Here is a 17,126-nt window from a genome sequence, read left to right as displayed (position 1 = left end):
TTTTCTTTATGATCCCATTTAGATTTCTTATTACATTTGGAAACTCTAAGGTAGGGGAGATTATTTCATTTACTGATTGATACAAATATAAGGGGTTTTGGTATTTTCATTCAGAATTATAGTTTCTGAATCTTATTTTTTTAATTATAGTGTTTTGAGTATTATGTTATTCATGGACTCAGACTTTCTCTTCTCCTGTAATATCAATGTTTTCATCACCAATAACTATTGTTGCTTTACACGACTATTATTACATCACTAAGTACAATTTTCTTATTAACATAATGGGCCCGGCATGGCCAAGCGTGTTAAGGCGTTCGACTCGTAATCTGAGGATCGCGGGTTCGCTTCCCGGTCGCACCAAACATGCTCGCCCTTTCAGCCGTTGGGGCGTTATAATGTGACCGTAAATCCCACTATTCGTTGGTAAAAGAGTAGCCCAAGAGTTGGCGGTGGGTGGTGATGACTAGCTGCCTTTCCTCTAGTCTTACACTGCTAAATTAGGGACGGCTAGCACAGATAGCCCTCGAGTAGTTTTGTGCGAATTTCAAAAAACACACACATTAACATAATGCTACATCACCGAGAACATTTATTTCTTCCACTGATGTTACATCACTGAGAACTGTTTTCTTTTTATCACTGATGTTGCTCCCCGCTAGTTCAGCGGTATGTCTGCGGATTTACAACGCTAAAATCAGGGGTTCAATTCCCCTCGGTGGGGTCAGCAGATAGCCCGACGTGGCTTTGCTATAAAAAAACACACACACACACACACATCACTGATGCTAAATTGTTGAGAACTGTTGTTTCTTTCTCGTTGAGAACTGTTGTTTCTTTCTGACAGCGATGTTATATCACTGAGAACTGTTGCTTCGTCATAATATTGATGTTTCATCACCGAAAACTCTGGTTTCTTCCTACACTAGTGGTGAGAACTATTATTTATTCCTCCCACTAATTAAGTGTTATTCCAAGGTATTGTTGTCTACAGTTACTGATCTTCACCGGTCATTTTGCTGGACCTTTTCACCTCATCATCCTACAGCAGTTATACTAAAACCCTATAGGGTTTCACCACAACATAGAATAATTATAATAATTCACGTGTTTCTTAAGAATGGTTGATACACTGGAGAGAAAGTATTAAAAGGATAGCAGGAATTATTTCCGTCATCATGAGAAAGATAAATCTTCAGTTACCAGGAAAGTATGGTACCAACTTCTAGTGAACTCCTCATGAAGTAATGGAGTGTTTACTTCTATGTAATTCTACCACATTATTCCTGCTGTCTTTTTAAGCATAATAAGATTTACGAAAAGACAGTAAGTAAATAAATACAACAGAATTTTAATTGAAATTATTTATACATCAAACTACAACATAGGTACAGAACTAAATAACAACATTCATTTTTAAACATAAACACATGATGGTAATTTCTATAATTTGGAAATTTATAATATGAAGAAGGTATATACACATATAGTAGGTAAGCCAACACTCGTTGAATATTATATTTTTGTTGCAGTTATACCTATTATTTATTTGCCCTTCAGTAACAATAGTTTCTAATTAAGACTTTAAACAACTTAGTAAACGCTATTTTCATTTAGTTAATATTTCGTATTAAACACGGAGGTTTATAAAATAATGTCCTAGTGCACTTTAAAGTACGCACTTAAATATTAATAACAATACGTTTTCCAAACATACAAAAGTCAGTATGCACTTATATACACAAGTGGAAGGAAATATAGATTATTAATGTTCCTTATTTTTATGCAGTTTCGGTCACAAACTGTTCACTAATTACTCAAAATGTTTTTGAATCTCACTTGCGATAAAATCTTAAAGGTTGTGAAAAACTAAAGTTAAAAACTTTTATTATGAAAGATTTTACAGTACAAAAACCCGTCATTACATTATTAATTGTATATTACTAAAAATACGTTTTATTTTATTTACAAATATATGTCACACATTTAAATGACACCAACAACACAATTTACTATGAGTATCTAATGTAATGATCACTTCTTTCGTCTTACAAAATTGCTAAAATTCTCACAAAAGGCACCCCAGGATAAAGATCAAATGTTTTGTTTTTTTACCAAAAGTATTACCCTTTTAATACGTGTATTTTCTGAGTAGTAATTTTACCTTCGTAAATTGAAATTGATTTCAGCAAAACATAATACGTTTTTGAACACATGCTTGTATGTTTTTAAATCTCCGACTTTCAGAAAAGCTACTTTTCCCCTATTATGTCACACACAGCTCAGACGGAAGACTAAAATCTTAATACATATATATCTACACATTCAGATGAGTATTCACAGTTATGTAAGTTCAGTAACTTTAAATGTAGATCTGTGCAACAAATCATTTTGACGTCTTCGATCCAAGAACATAAACAAATTACGTTTGTTTCAGATTCATCAGAGAATGTTATTTGCAATCTATGATAACAAATTGCTTAACCAATCACCTTGTCTTTGTCTATTCCCGTGATTCTCTTTTTATAATTTAGTTTATTTAAATGTGTTTTCCAAGTGTAGTTGCTGCTTAAAAATGATCCCTTCCTGAAAAGTCACACTGCAGGATTTTTAGAGTAAAGCTCTCCCTATTTCACGATTATAAAAGCAGGAAAAATACAATATTTTATGCCTTCGAAGAAAAGGATATCTCTTTTGTTAACTCGTATTGGTAAAATAAGGTTTAAGTAGAATAAAAAAATCAGGCTACTCCACGGATGATTACCAGTTATACACCTGGATCTAAGCAAGAAAGTAAAACTTGTTATCGGAAGAAGCCCAAGAGTAAAGAAGTCCGCTGCATTTAAAGAAGGTTCTGTAAACAAAATAATTCACATGGCTTTAGGTTTACAAAAAATTTGAAGAGCTATGTTCAAACGCTTCTCCCATAGACTAACTGCTGAAAAGATGTACCAGTGGTATCTGGCATGTGACAACTCTCTGTAAAAGCAGTTACAGAGCATGTTGTGAAACTTCTACAGGGGATTTAAGGTGGTCACAGGTTGCAGCTATAATTGTAAGTTAAGTACACTGAAGTTGAGAAAATGTGTTGGTAAACTCAGCAAGATATCTAGTTAACATATTGACAACATGCATTACGAGGATGCACCATCTTTTTGCCGCCTACATATCAGTATGATACAGCTCATAAAACAATGCATCCAGCCAAATCCAAATAAACAAGGCAGTTTCTCTAGAAAACGAATACAACTGGAAATTCGTGCTGTATCGTTCACAGAAACCTCTCACGGACTTCTGTTTAAACAAGTTGCAAAAACGTGCTCTTGGAAACCGTTGTTAGCAAGCTGTTAAATAATTTTATAAAACACATAAAGAAAATGGACAACACATAGTACAATGTTTCACACTAGTTATTATGCTAAAGAAGAAACCTCCATAAACAAAACGCTATCAATGACCTTTTATCTTTACAACAGATCATGAACATCCATCTGTAGTTAATATTGGTGACACAAAGTACCAAAGTGTGGATGTGAACAACCAACCGTTACATGCACAATTACACCTTTCCACTTTTATCGAAAATACTGGTCAAAAACCCGCTTAGAAACCACAGCCTATAAACTTAGTCAATAAATTTACTATCTGTTAGGTTATAGTTACAAACATCAAAAATCGTATTATTAAATAACAGACTTACCCCTTTAATCATACTTCCGATAATTAATTTGTTCGTATATTACATCATCTTGATTCAATGCATAAAATACTTTCATTATCTTCAAGGGTATATCAATTGTTAATTATATTGACGTTACAACTCTAAAACTTTAAGACTTGAACTCGATTGTAAGGAAATTGTGAGTATGATGGTTCATCAAGAAAGCAGCTACAACAACGAGAAAGTTCTTAGAATATTCCTAATTACACGAATTGATTGTGTCTGAAAAAAACTAAAATTATGGAACATAGATGTTTTTGAAATTTGCTATAAATTTACTTCACATTCCTAATCGAGTACACAAAATGAAAAATATTAAACATATACGTAAAAAGAATAAAATTACCAGAACAATTGACTATCATGTAAACATTTCTGAGAATCTTTAACATAAAGATAGGCATGTTTTAAACCTTATTATTTAATATGGGTTTTATTCTCACATTAAGATGCAAAGGTTATTATATTCTTAACGTTTTCAACATAAGTTTTTATTATAGCTTCTCATCGACGAGTCTCTAAGAATAGTACATTAAATTTGCAACAGGTGGCAATACGAAAACGTGGAAAACAATTTGCAAATAAATTTATATTTTCTGCATGCATGAACCTATCCTAGTACTTAAGTAAAAACAAAACTTTAAAAGTTTTTCATTCCATCAATATTTTGTTTTAAAACACAATATTTGCTAACTTGATTTCTTTACACACCTCATGTTATCAAATATAATGTCTGAGATAACCCAAAAGTTTTATTAATGCAATAACATTTGTTCAAAATACGTATTTGTTTTAAAATTTAGTAATAAACCTAAATTTTTTGGAAATGGTGCCTCAGGAGCTTGTTTACATCAATAACTTTTTGTAGTGAGATATTTGTGTGAATTTATTAAAATATCAGTTTTCGACAGTTTCACACAGTAATATGTCACAAACTTTACGGCATATTATGTGCCAGCATAACTACATATACATTATTTTTAAATACATATATTTTTAAAAAAATAGTTTTTATTTACTAACTTTCGTATTTTTACAAACAGTAATCCTTAATAACTTGCTAAATTTGTACACAACATAATTAAATGTGACCTTCTTAAAATATGGTTTTTATGTTGAAATATTGCAATGAAGTCCAAACTGTTGATTTGATAAGTAATAAACTGTCAAAAAATTAAGTTATACTAAAGTTATATTTTTATCCTACATAAAACGCATAGACTATGAAAAAACAATAATTTTAAAGTATTATTATTAAATCTACAACACCAAATTTATTACTATTTTACGAATTTACTAGCAAATAATCCAACATATATTATTTAAATTTTGACACTCCATATGAAACTATAATTATTGAATTAATTTCTAAATTTTCAAAGAAATCATACCTTAAAATAAAAATGAATGTACAAAGTATCCTATTTTCTGCAGTAAAATATCCATTGATTCAGGTTTACAAGAAACAATTTAGCCATTTCTGATCAAATACTAAAATTTTATTTAACACTTTAATGTTTGCAAAGTCAAAATCATTAATAATTAACTATACTGTCATTAAAATATTTCTCTTAATCGTAGAAAGTGAGATTTTCTTGTTGTTTATTTCTCCTGGTATACATTAATGTGTTTATAATTTGTTTCTTGAAATATTCTTGAACATGTTTAGTTTAAACCTTTTATTTCCTTTCACAACCTTGTTTGGTACCTTATGTTTTTGTGTTTCAGATAATTGTTTGTATGAAGGATAATATCTTATTTCTAAACTTAAAAAAAATAGTTTGTACACATATTTCAGTTTTGCATAAAAATATTTTTTAAAAGAAACTTCAATGTTAAACAAAATAAAATTCAGTTATTTCCATTTTATGCAAACGTTTCATATTTACAAGTTAGTTGAGGGAGTTAATATCTAAAAATGGAGCATTTGTATCTTGTATATTTTATACTACTTAAATATAATATGGCCACAAACAATCAGCTGGAAGATATATAACATGGTCATACGTAGTCTACTCATAGACTGACAAAGTTAATAATGCACTGAATGTTGTAGTTTAAAGGCATTTGTAAGATTTTTTCATGAACACAAGAAAGACAATGAGTCTCATCCTACATCCCTGATTCAGCTATTCCTTCGTCATCTGTAAGAAAATTATTGAAAGCATTAAAAAAATGAAAATGGTTTGTAACAAGAACAGATATATTAAAATACACACAAAAGCACACAAAACTATGTTAAAGTAATTACATTAATATTAATGAACAGAACTACAAATATTGAATAACAAAGAGTGAACATAAGTGCAAGTTCTAACGTAATTTAATTCTAAATAGTTGGAGCTTTTATTAAAATCTTAAATACTGGCTACATTACTTTAAAGTACATGTGAAAATTATGAGTCCACTTAAAAGTTGTAGTTCTGCAAAGATTAACTGACTATACATGAAACATTTGTATATTATTATGAAAAGACACTTCATTTGCATTCTTTGCAGGTATTTTTAAACAGTATTTTGTCCAATCATTGTTTGCAGGACTTAGTACACATGCACTGGTATTCTTCACATTGTATTTATCCATTTTCAAGTCATGATCATCAATAATTAGACAGCATATAAATAAAGTTCATAGTAAAATTATTTAACCGATTTTGTAAATTCTGTGACACTTGTAAATTATAGTCTTGATAAGAAAGGCAGTAGTAGTAGAGTACTGGTTTTAATAAAAGTGCTCTGCAGTTCTAATTTTTCGTTGAAATAAACTGTTAGAAAATAACTCCATCATATATAATAAGGACAATCTTTTAACATTTCTCAGTTGTTGCAATCATTACAAAAACAAGTGTTTAACACGCTATTGTATTAACCTTTTACATATATTCATAAAATTTACCAATCATTGAAAAATATTCAAATAGTTGACATATTCTGACAGGTGTACAAGCTCCATGCACTTCTAACAATACACTTAGTTACTGATAAAACTAAATGATTAAGTATTTATTTTTAGATTAAGATGTGAAATTGTGTAAATAAATCTAAACTGAAAATTACATATAAACTTCACTGACCAAATGATACATAATGAGATTTTAAATATGCAAAAAAAAGAAGAAATAATTAAGTAATTATTAATTAATTAATAAAACACCTAAAAAAATAAATAAAATATAATGACTAAGAAAAGAAACAAAAATCCTAAGGTTAGATATCGAAGCAAATTTAATAGAACCGTTTCCAAATTAGAAAAAAATTATTAATAGATAAAAATTAGTAATAAATTATTAAACATGGTGCTTTTTGTTTCAGAAACAAATATATAATTTCATTATAATATATAAATAAAGTGAATAAATAAAAATTGGGGAAATAAAATGATGTATTGCTTCATAAGAACATGACAGGGAACAAACACAAAACAAGAGAAAATAAAATAAAGTTAAAAACACTTGTTTGAAATTATTCAACAGTATGAAGAAAAGAGGTAAAAAGAAAATGCTGTTAAGGAATAAGGTCAAATGCTCATCAGTGGAAGAAATGAGGTCAAAAAAGGCCTTTACCCAGAGGATCAATGAAACTACTCAGAATGAAGTGAAATAAGATAAACCCTTCTGCAGGAGGTTACACATAGTACTTGTTGTTGTTAGCTGGAAAGAAGTAAATGTTATTACACCAACAAAAATCTTTCTTCTTTTTTTAAGTCATTATAATATTTCAAGATATTAATTTGCTTGCCTTATGTGGTATTGTAATTTCATACTAATTTATTTACTAATAAAGAATGACTATACATATTCTTTACTATATATATGCAGAAGTGCTTTGCCCAAGTGTTCTGCTGCTAACATAACATTATTCTTGTCAATACAGAGAAATACAGAATTAGCAAACAGCAACCATATGATTCAAAAATAAAGTAAAGAATCATTAATGACATCCTTAAATGTATTATGTATTAATTTTCACAAGATAAAACTGAACTAGAAGGATAGTCCTAATATTACAAAAAAAATTTGAAAAGTGTAGAGGTTAAACATACATATAAATATATATATTTATTACCTTGAAGGAAGGAACTACTACAAGTGATTTGAAAATAAAATACCGAGAGTCAAAACCACAAACATTAGAAATTAAATACAAATGTTTATTTTTTGTTCTGTAGTAAATAAAATGAATACAAAAATAATTTAAAATAATCGTTTTCATTCAAGAATATTAGGATTGAATATTGTGTAGACAATTCAACAATTTTAGTAACAGTGTTAAATATGCCACACTTTTTGTTTAATAAATGTAAAATACAGCAGTCTGTATGATGATAATTTCTAAATTTTGTAATTTTTACATATGGTGTTCACATTATTTGATAAGTATTGAAAAATATACCAGAAAATAGCTTTTAAAGCATCTGTAACCAACCTATAAGAATGTCATATATCATGTACACTAAATATTGTCATTCCACTTACGGTCTATGTTAGATTCAACAGAAGATTCATTGAATCCTGTTGCAGCATCCTTAATACCTTTAGGTATGAAAGCTGTGTTTCTCATACCACTGAATATTAAGGAACCACATTACTGTTAATATTTATGCACTACATCACATTCTTGTACCTGTGTTTAACAGGCAACATCAAACTAGTACAGGTAGATTACTTTGGCTGTCACGATATATATGCAGGAGGGAAAGTGAGTGGCTCAAATGACACATGGTAGAAATGAATCATTTTTATTACAATCACATGCCATACAATCCATCCTCAAATAGTTGTTTTATGTGCATGATACTGTGTTTTATGTGCATGATACTGTGTTTTATGTGCATGATACTGCCTGTTTCAGTTAGTTTGCACCCACTCTCATCTACCACAAATATTCTTCACACAACTGAAAGTTCAAAACCTAATTCAGTCCTTTTTTCTTTTGCTCTTTTTCATACTTGTAAACTATTCCACACAAGCATATACATTTTTACAATAATAAAAGTAGCTTATTTGTTGTTCCAGTAATATTAATCTCAATTATTAGTTTATGGATGAAGAAGCTCTTTTTTAAATTCTGAGGCTCTGTTCATTATTGGTCCTTGTTAAAACCTTAAACCAATTAGAAAAACAACAATGTTCATTCTCCTAGGTTATGTTAAAACATATTTCATTGAGAACAAGAGCATATAAATTTACAAACTACAAATGATGACTGTAAATCAGAAATTTTGTCCTTAAATTAAAAAAAATGTAGGAGATAATTAGGTTTAAATACATATCTCAAGTTTACCTATTGATACAGTCTTCTAATGACATGTTCTAGCTGATTTTTAATAATTAAAGAATATTTACCCATATATGGTAGACTAATAATAATAGGGCATTTAGGAACTTGAAATATACATGTACTAATACTTTGCTTATTTCAGTAATATGAAGTATTCTGTCATTGACAAAATGTGGTTAACAATCATTGTATAAAAACTCTTTGGTATTACATAAACTTCTTTGTGCCAAACTTCATATGCACTAGATACTTTTTAATCAAGATGAAGTAGTACTTTGTGTAAATTTTTCTTTAAATATATTAGACCATCACGTTACTGTCATTTAGAAATATAACAAAGGTAATGGCATTGACATATTAGTTAAAGTTGAAGATATTTCAGTGATTCTACTAAATTTGTGAAGTTTCATTATGATCCTACTGATAAAAAGAAACTAAGCTGCAACTATATCTATTCAAGGGGACAAAAGATAAGTCTTAATTAAATACAATACATGGAATGTTTTTGCAACTGACATCTTCTAACATTGGAACTTACTGTCATTCTTTAGCTGGTTTTATATTTCTGAAAAGGTTTACCACCAATGAATACACTTTAAGGGATAACTTTCTCTCATAAAATACAACAGTTGAAGTTTGATAAAAATGTGGACTGTGCCAGTTTTGATGTGGAATCAGTACACACAAATATACTTTTAGAACAAACCATACAGCTAAATGTTAATGTGATTTACAACAGTATTTCCAACATTATGAAAATTCCTAAATCAATTTTTTGAAATTAATTAACTTTACCACTAAATAATTCCACTTTCTTCTGAATGAAGAACTTTATGATTAATAGATGATGTTATATGGGTTCAAGATCAATGTCATCTTCAAACAATCTATTTTAGTGTTTCTAAGAAAAACAATGGTAAGAAAATTGCCTGCAACAGATTAAAACTTTCTGCAATCACAGATATGTTGATGACACATTTACAATATGTGAAAACTCTAATAAAACTTTCCAATTTCTTCAGTAGTTAAATAGTAAATATAGTGTACTGTGGAACATCAGGAAGATCATAAAATTTCATTCATGGATCCTTTAATCAATATTACTAATGAACAATTCCAGTGTGATGTGTACCAGAAAAATATATTACAAAATACAAAAACATTACAGGCTTGTATTCTAAGTTTGTAAGCATTATTATGAATATGTTTCAAGAAAACTTAGAAAAATACTATTTCATTATGCTTATAAAATATCTTGCAAATGAGATTTTCCATAAATAATTTAATAATTTTAATAATATTAAAATATTTTATGTAAAATTTATTTCCTGGATCTTGCCATTGAAAGAATATTTTGTAATTATTTAAATAAGTGAAGAATTAGTGTACCATGTTTAATAAAAGTTTCTAAGTCTCCCAGTATTATCAATCTACCATATGCGGGTAAATATTCTTTAATAATTAAAAAATATTATTGAAGATGTATGCTTAAACCTCTCACCTATTTTTCTTCTAGATTTAAGAACTGAATTCCTGCCTTATAGTCATCATTCATAGTTTATAAATTTACCTCCCCTCAGCAACTAAAAGAAAATTGTTAACATAAGTGAAAGAAAATGCTAACTTAAGATGTCCTAATTAATCAAATGTATTTTAACATGCCTTACAAGAATGTAGCGTTATTGCTCATTCTAACTGGTCTAAGATCTTAGCATGGGCCAATGATGAACAGGGCCTTCAAATACAAACTTGCTAATCCACAAGTTGAGGGCCATGATTAATGTTATTGGAATAGTAAGTAAACTGGTTTTATTATTAAGAAATGCTCTCTTCTATGCTAAATTAAACCTTCATGCTGTACAATCTGTTTGAGTGTGTTGGGTTGTTTCACCAGTTAAAGTGTTCACTGTATAGGATCAGAATCATTTTCCATATTTTCTAAGAGAGCAGGCTGACAACTGTTGCAAAAAGCATTGGCAATTCTCACATAATTCTCTGTAGAAAACAACTTGCAGGTTGATAATTACAATTTTCTGTAGCTTCCACTATGTTACACAACCATTCTTTGATTCTACCTCCTAAAGAACTTCTATGACAAATTTTGAAAGACTAAATTTCCCAGTTGAACACAGGTTACAAAAAGAATGACATATAGGCTTTCACATCCAGTTTGTGAAGAAGATCAAATACATTTCTAAATCCTCTATTTACAACAGCTAGTAATGTGGTTGCATCCAGGGGTAACTATTTTCATAGTAATTTCAGATGTGTTAAACATTTGATATATCATTAGTTTGCCCATCAGCAAGATATGGAATCTAGAAATGACACTATTAGCGGTGTGTGTTTGTGTATTTTCTTATAGCAAAGCCACATCGGGCTATCTGCTGAGCCCACTGAGAGGAAATCGAACCCCTGATTTTAGTGATGTAAATCCATAGACTTATCTCTGTACCAGCAGGGTGCAACATGTAGTTGTCAGTAGATACAACCATTCTTGCTTTCACAAGTGTTCACTGCTTATAACTTTACTTCAGGAATGTATATTTAATATACTTTTTGTAAATCCATATAAGTGTCATCTAAAATTAGGATAGTAAGGTCACAGTTCCCATCTACCAGAATGTCTTATATAAAACCATAGGCATGGTTAAGTATCAGTTCTTGACATTCAGTGTATCCAAATCGAAGATAGAGAGGAACAAAATCTCTCATCAAGGAAGAATGAGTCAAGTGTACAACACTCTTTACATCAAAAGTATTTTCCAGAATTGTAGACAGGATTCTGTTGAGTAACACAGTATAAAAAAGTAATGAATTTGCACAGATCTGACAGTATTTCTAAAAGATGGAATTCTAAAAGACAGGTCATCAAATTGAGATTTGGTAAATCCTTTCAAGCAAAAGTATTCATTATCAGTTCGTTTACAAGATCTGTCAAATTCGATTGCACTTGATTGTTTTGCTGCTTTACATGTGTATTCTATTCTGCTATTTTAGATATGGCTGATAATAATTGGTAGAAATTAGGTTATTCTTAGCATAAGTTTTCTTCAGTCTCTCAAGGTATTTTGTTAGTGCACTTGTTTTTAATGTGTGCCTTCACATTTCACATAACATACACATCCATATTCCTTTATAAACCACAAAACACATAACTAAAAAAAGTGTTTCAGTTTCATTGAATAATTTAATTTCTCATGCAAATGACATTATGAACAACATACCATTTCATTAGCTGATATGTTGCGTATACGCAAAATCATAGAATATACATTCGTTGACTGTCTTTTGCTCATTGTGCATTTATATCACAAAATAAAAGGTTTAATAAACTACTTCAAAACATAAAAACAATAGTTTTAAGTTGTTTTTTAACAAAAATAACTATTGCCATCTTAAACTATTCTCTTGATGCACATCACATTTCATATTGATAGAAAAATTACATTAACAGGCTATACAGGATTTGATACGCAAAAGAAAATAATGCTATAACAGTTGAAAAGTTCATTTATACAAATATACCTTATGGTAGTTACATTACAAATAAAACAACATCACAGTAATCACTTAGTTACTTTCTGGCCATCACTTGTAGGAAAAAATTCTCATTTTAAAGTTATTTGTTATTTTCTATGAAATAAATTAGTTTTAACTTATCTGTTATTTACCTTCAAACCCCTGATTATCATGAGCTGCTGGTCTATTAGGTGGATCGATCATGTCCTCCTTTCCTTCTAACACACACAATAGACACTGATGGATGCAGATGTACTGTTGCTGTTTGGAAATTTCATTCCTTTTTAATATTATGGTAAAATGTGAAAAAAAAACTAAAATTTGAATTCAAGGGGAGGTTGATAATTTGAGATGAAACCTAAATAAATATTATATTAGATATTCTATCTTTATTTGTTTTCATCTAGCTGAAAATAACTGAAAGACTCCTTTTCTCAAAGTTTTCCATTTTGATATTAGAGAAGCAGGAAACAGGTTTGACTTTTTAAAACTCTAAACAGTATCATCTGAAAGCAAAGGCATCTTTTGAGAAAAACAAGTATCATACTAAGACGTAAAAAGTATTTTTTGTGAATCCTCTAGAATTTTTTATAATTACATATGATTTTAGCTAATCTGTATTTTATTAGAAACTCAAGTATTCTTTTATGTTTAAAGTTTTTCTTTCTTTTATTCTTTTGTATTTATGAGTTGTTTCAGGGCCATATCTATTTTTTGTTTGATTTATACACCATAAATGCTTTTATGAAATTTAAAGAGTTATTATGCGAGGTTTTTAATGTTATCGTTCCAAATGCATAATTGAAAAGCATCAAAAGCAAGAAAAAATAGGTATCAATGGTAAAGATTTAAAAGTATTTGAAATATTCTAATATGAGTATCATATATACACTGTATGGCCAAAAGTATGTGGATACCCAACCATCACATCCATATGTTTTTGTTGAACATCTCATTCGAAAACCATGGGCATTAATATGGAGTTGGTCCCCTCTTTGCTGTTATAACAGCCTCCACTCTTTTGGGAAGGCTTTTAACTAAATTTTGAAACATGGCTGTGAGGATTTGCTCCTATTCAGCCAAAAGAGAATTAGTCATGTCAGCACTGATGTAGGGCGAGATCTGGCTCATGACTGGCATTCCAATTCATCCCAAAGGTGTTTGATGGGGTTGAGGTCAGGGATCTGTGCAGGCCAGTCAAGTTCTTCCATACCAAAATTGGCAAGCTATGTCTTTATGGACCTGACTTTGTGCATGGGGCATTGTCATGCTGAAACAAAAAAGGGCCTTTCTCAAACTGTTGCCACAAAGTTGGAAGTACACAAATCTCTAAAATGTATGCTGTAGCATTAAGATTTCCCTTCACTGGAACTAAAGAGCCTAGTCCAAACCATGAAAAACAACCCCAGACCATTATTCCTTCTCAACAAAACTTTACAGTTGGCACTATGCCTTCAGATAGGTAGCATTCTCCTGGCATCTCTCAGACTGCCAGATAGTGAAGCATAATTCATCAATCCAGAGAACACGTTTCAACTGCTCCAGTGTCCAATGGTGGTGTGTTTTACACCACTCCAGCCGATGCTTGGCATTGTGCATGGTGATATTAGGTTTGTGTGTGGCCGCTTGGCCATGGAAACCTATTTCATGAAGCTTCCGATGAACAGTTCTTGTGCTGACGTTGCTTCCAGAGGTAATTTGGAATTCTGCAGTGAGCGTAGCAACTGTGGACAAAAGATTTTTATGCGTTATGCACTTCAGCACTCGGCAGTCCAGTTCTGTGAGCTTGTGTGGCCTACTGCTTCGTGGCTGAGCTGTTGTTGCTCCTAGACGTTTCCACTTCACAATAACAGTACTTACAGTTGGCAGGGGTCAGCTTTAGCAGAGCAAAAATTTGACTAACTGACTTATTGGAGAGGTGGCATCTTATGCTAGTGCCATGTTGAAAGTCATTGAGCTCTTCAATATGACCCATTCTACTGCCAATGTTTATCTATGGAGATTGCATGGCTGTATGCTTGATGTTATGCACATGTCAGCAATGGATGTGGCTGAAATAGCCAAACCCACTAATTAGAAGGGGTGTCCACATACTTTTGGTCATGTCAATGGAAGAAATAAAGAAAACTAGTGTGACACCTTTTGTCAGTTTATACTTCTTTCAAAATGTTGCTAATGCTACTCTTTCTCTTGTTTTATGAAACACATTTAAATAATGCTTTTACAGTTTTGGTAAAAATATTATGTATAATTTTTGTTAAATAAAAATATTATGTATAATTTTTGTTAAATAACAATTGTTATTTTAAAGCATACTCTTAAAAAGAAATTGATGTTTCACATATGCTGAAATACTTGAGTCTAAAAATACTCAATAAGTATACATAATATTTAGTTTTCCTGTGGTATTTTTACAAACTAAAATTCTTTAATTTCAAAGTATACACTGCAAATAAATTAACCTATGTTAATTTTATTTGTTTTGCAAATGAATTTATTACTTGCAATACAAACTGCAACAACTAAAAGTATTCAATTTAAAATATCCATCAAGACAGCATAACCATTAAAACTTATCCCAAATAAAATATATTTACATTGACCACATTTTGATGTATGCAACTTTCTTTTATTTTTTTTACTTTTATCTACACATAAATCAGAGTTCACCATATGTGAACCTCAACCACAAATTTTATTTTTCAAACAGAGGTAATGTACATGTAAGTTAAATACTTTTGGTTTGTAACAGCTTTGTTTTAATTACCGTATCCACTTCATGATGAAACACAGGTTAATTCTCACCTCATTCTGTACCATCCAAACTCTCTCTTTCCTCATCTCATACACCAAACCAAAGATATCTACAAAGTCATGCTTCTGAATGTGTTGCAGCATGTTGTCAAGAGCAATGAAGGTTCCTGATCTTCCAACACCAGCACTAAAGAGTTAAAAACAACAACATGATTTGTTGAAAGTTTATTTCAAAGAAGAAAAAAGGAAACAGGAAAAACTCATTACATCAAAAGTTTTCATGAGAACTATCACTTTGATATTTACTTATGTGTGTAAAACGTTCAACCATGGCTGCCTAAGTAGATAAACTAAATTGAAAATTGAAGAACATAACTTTATATTCACACTATAATGTAAGTACATTAAAATTTTAATAAAAAGTACTTGCAAAGCTTAAAACATACTTCTACATAATATATACCATTAAACGAAGTTATCCACAACAATAAATTGTATGAGTTTCTACCTGCAATGTACTAGTACAGGTCTGTTGTCTGGAACTACACGCTCTCTGAAGGCACGAACAAACTTTACAAGTGTCTGAGGAGGATCGGGAACTCCAAAATCTGGCCATGTGGTGAAATGTAAATGACGGACTATGCGAGACTGATCACCCTATGTTAAATAAAATAAACCATAGATTTGTGTAAAACCTGCAATACCAATGACTTAAAATCAATAATCTTTTAAATAAATTTCTACTTACTTTGAATAAAATTATTTATGGAACTAAACAATTACATTTGAAATACCAAATTACACGAAAAGTTTATTTTTTAAGTTTAATTTACATCAGTCATTGTAGATAATACTTCTTTATACTAGACATAAAAATTAGTAGCATAAAACATACAAACATAACAAGTTACAGTTTCTTATATTTTTACACCAACTTTTCAGCAATTAATCTAAGACTATACCAAATATTAGTTATATGAAAGGTTACCCTGGATACTCGGAATTCAGACACTGTCCAGTCAGGATACTGAGACTCATTGAGTATGGTAACCTGAATATCTCCATAGTACACAGGCTGTGTATCAAATGGCCAATAATGGTTGCATTTCTCTCGTCCTTTCTCTATACAGCGGGTGAGCATAACAATAGCTCGGGAGTTTTGTTCCCAAATCATTCTCCAGAAATCATCCCTAGTGCTGTGAAGTGGCCCTTGGCTGACTATAAACTCACGAGGAGAATTGTATCCCTGAAGAAAATTTGAAAAGTCTTTAATGCTTATTTACCATATTTAGAAAACTGTTTAATGAATTAATATTACAGTTTACTTTTTGTTTGATTAAAACAAGTTTGTGTACCACAAAATATTATTTATCAAACTTTAGCAAGCTAAACTATACTCAATTAATATTACCTTCTGAGCAGAGCAATTGTTTTATTGGATTAAAGCCAAAATTCAACCCTGTAATTAGTTTGTGTGTTTGTTTGTTTGAAATTCACACAAAGCTACTCAAGGGCTATCTGTGCTAGCCATCCCTAATTTAGCAGTGTAAAACTAGAGGGAAGGCAGCTAGTCATCACCACCCACCACCAACTCTTGGGCTACTCTTTTACCAACGAATAGTGGGATTGACCATCACATAATGCCCTCATGAATGAAAGGGCAAGCATGTTTGGCGCGACAGGGATGCGAACCCGCGACTCTCAGATTATGAGTCGCATGCCTTAACAAGATTGGCCATGCTGGGCCTGTGCTGTAATTAGTGTAGATAAATAAATCTTATGTTCTTATGTAAAAAGATTATAATGCATTATTTTATCAGCTGGATACTTGAGGCATTAGCAATATATT

The 17,126-nt window shown here is 30.6% G+C and overlaps 1 protein-coding gene across 3 annotated transcripts in view; it reads right to left on the bottom strand.

Moving 5' to 3' along the window:
- Window positions 1-813: 813 nt before the first annotated feature.
- The window catches only part of LOC143246321 (tyrosine-protein phosphatase 10D-like), an 82,805-nt gene continuing 66,492 nt past the window's right edge, over window positions 814-17,126 (bottom strand). For 2 of the 3 annotated variants that reach the window (XM_076492859.1, XM_076492871.1), the window contains 5 exons: window positions 16,266-16,523; window positions 15,786-15,934; window positions 15,329-15,464; window positions 12,676-12,784; window positions 814-5,865 (listed from right to left, as the gene is read on the bottom strand). In XM_076492859.1, coding sequence (XP_076348974.1) covers window positions 5,834-5,865; window positions 12,676-12,784; window positions 15,329-15,464; window positions 15,786-15,934; window positions 16,266-16,523 — 684 coding nt within the window. In that variant the 3' untranslated portion in view covers window positions 814-5,833. Of the gene's footprint in view, window positions 5,866-7,284; window positions 7,372-12,675; window positions 12,785-15,328; window positions 15,465-15,785; window positions 15,935-16,265; window positions 16,524-17,126 lie in introns of all 3 variants that reach the window. The other variant, XR_013025917.1, reaches the window with a different exon arrangement.

Source organism: Tachypleus tridentatus, chromosome 1 (genome assembly GCF_004210375.1).
Source record: "Tachypleus tridentatus isolate NWPU-2018 chromosome 1, ASM421037v1, whole genome shotgun sequence".
Classification (NCBI taxonomy): domain Eukaryota; kingdom Metazoa; phylum Arthropoda; class Merostomata; order Xiphosura; family Limulidae; genus Tachypleus; species Tachypleus tridentatus.
This window is presented reverse-complemented; position numbering and strand designations above follow the sequence as displayed.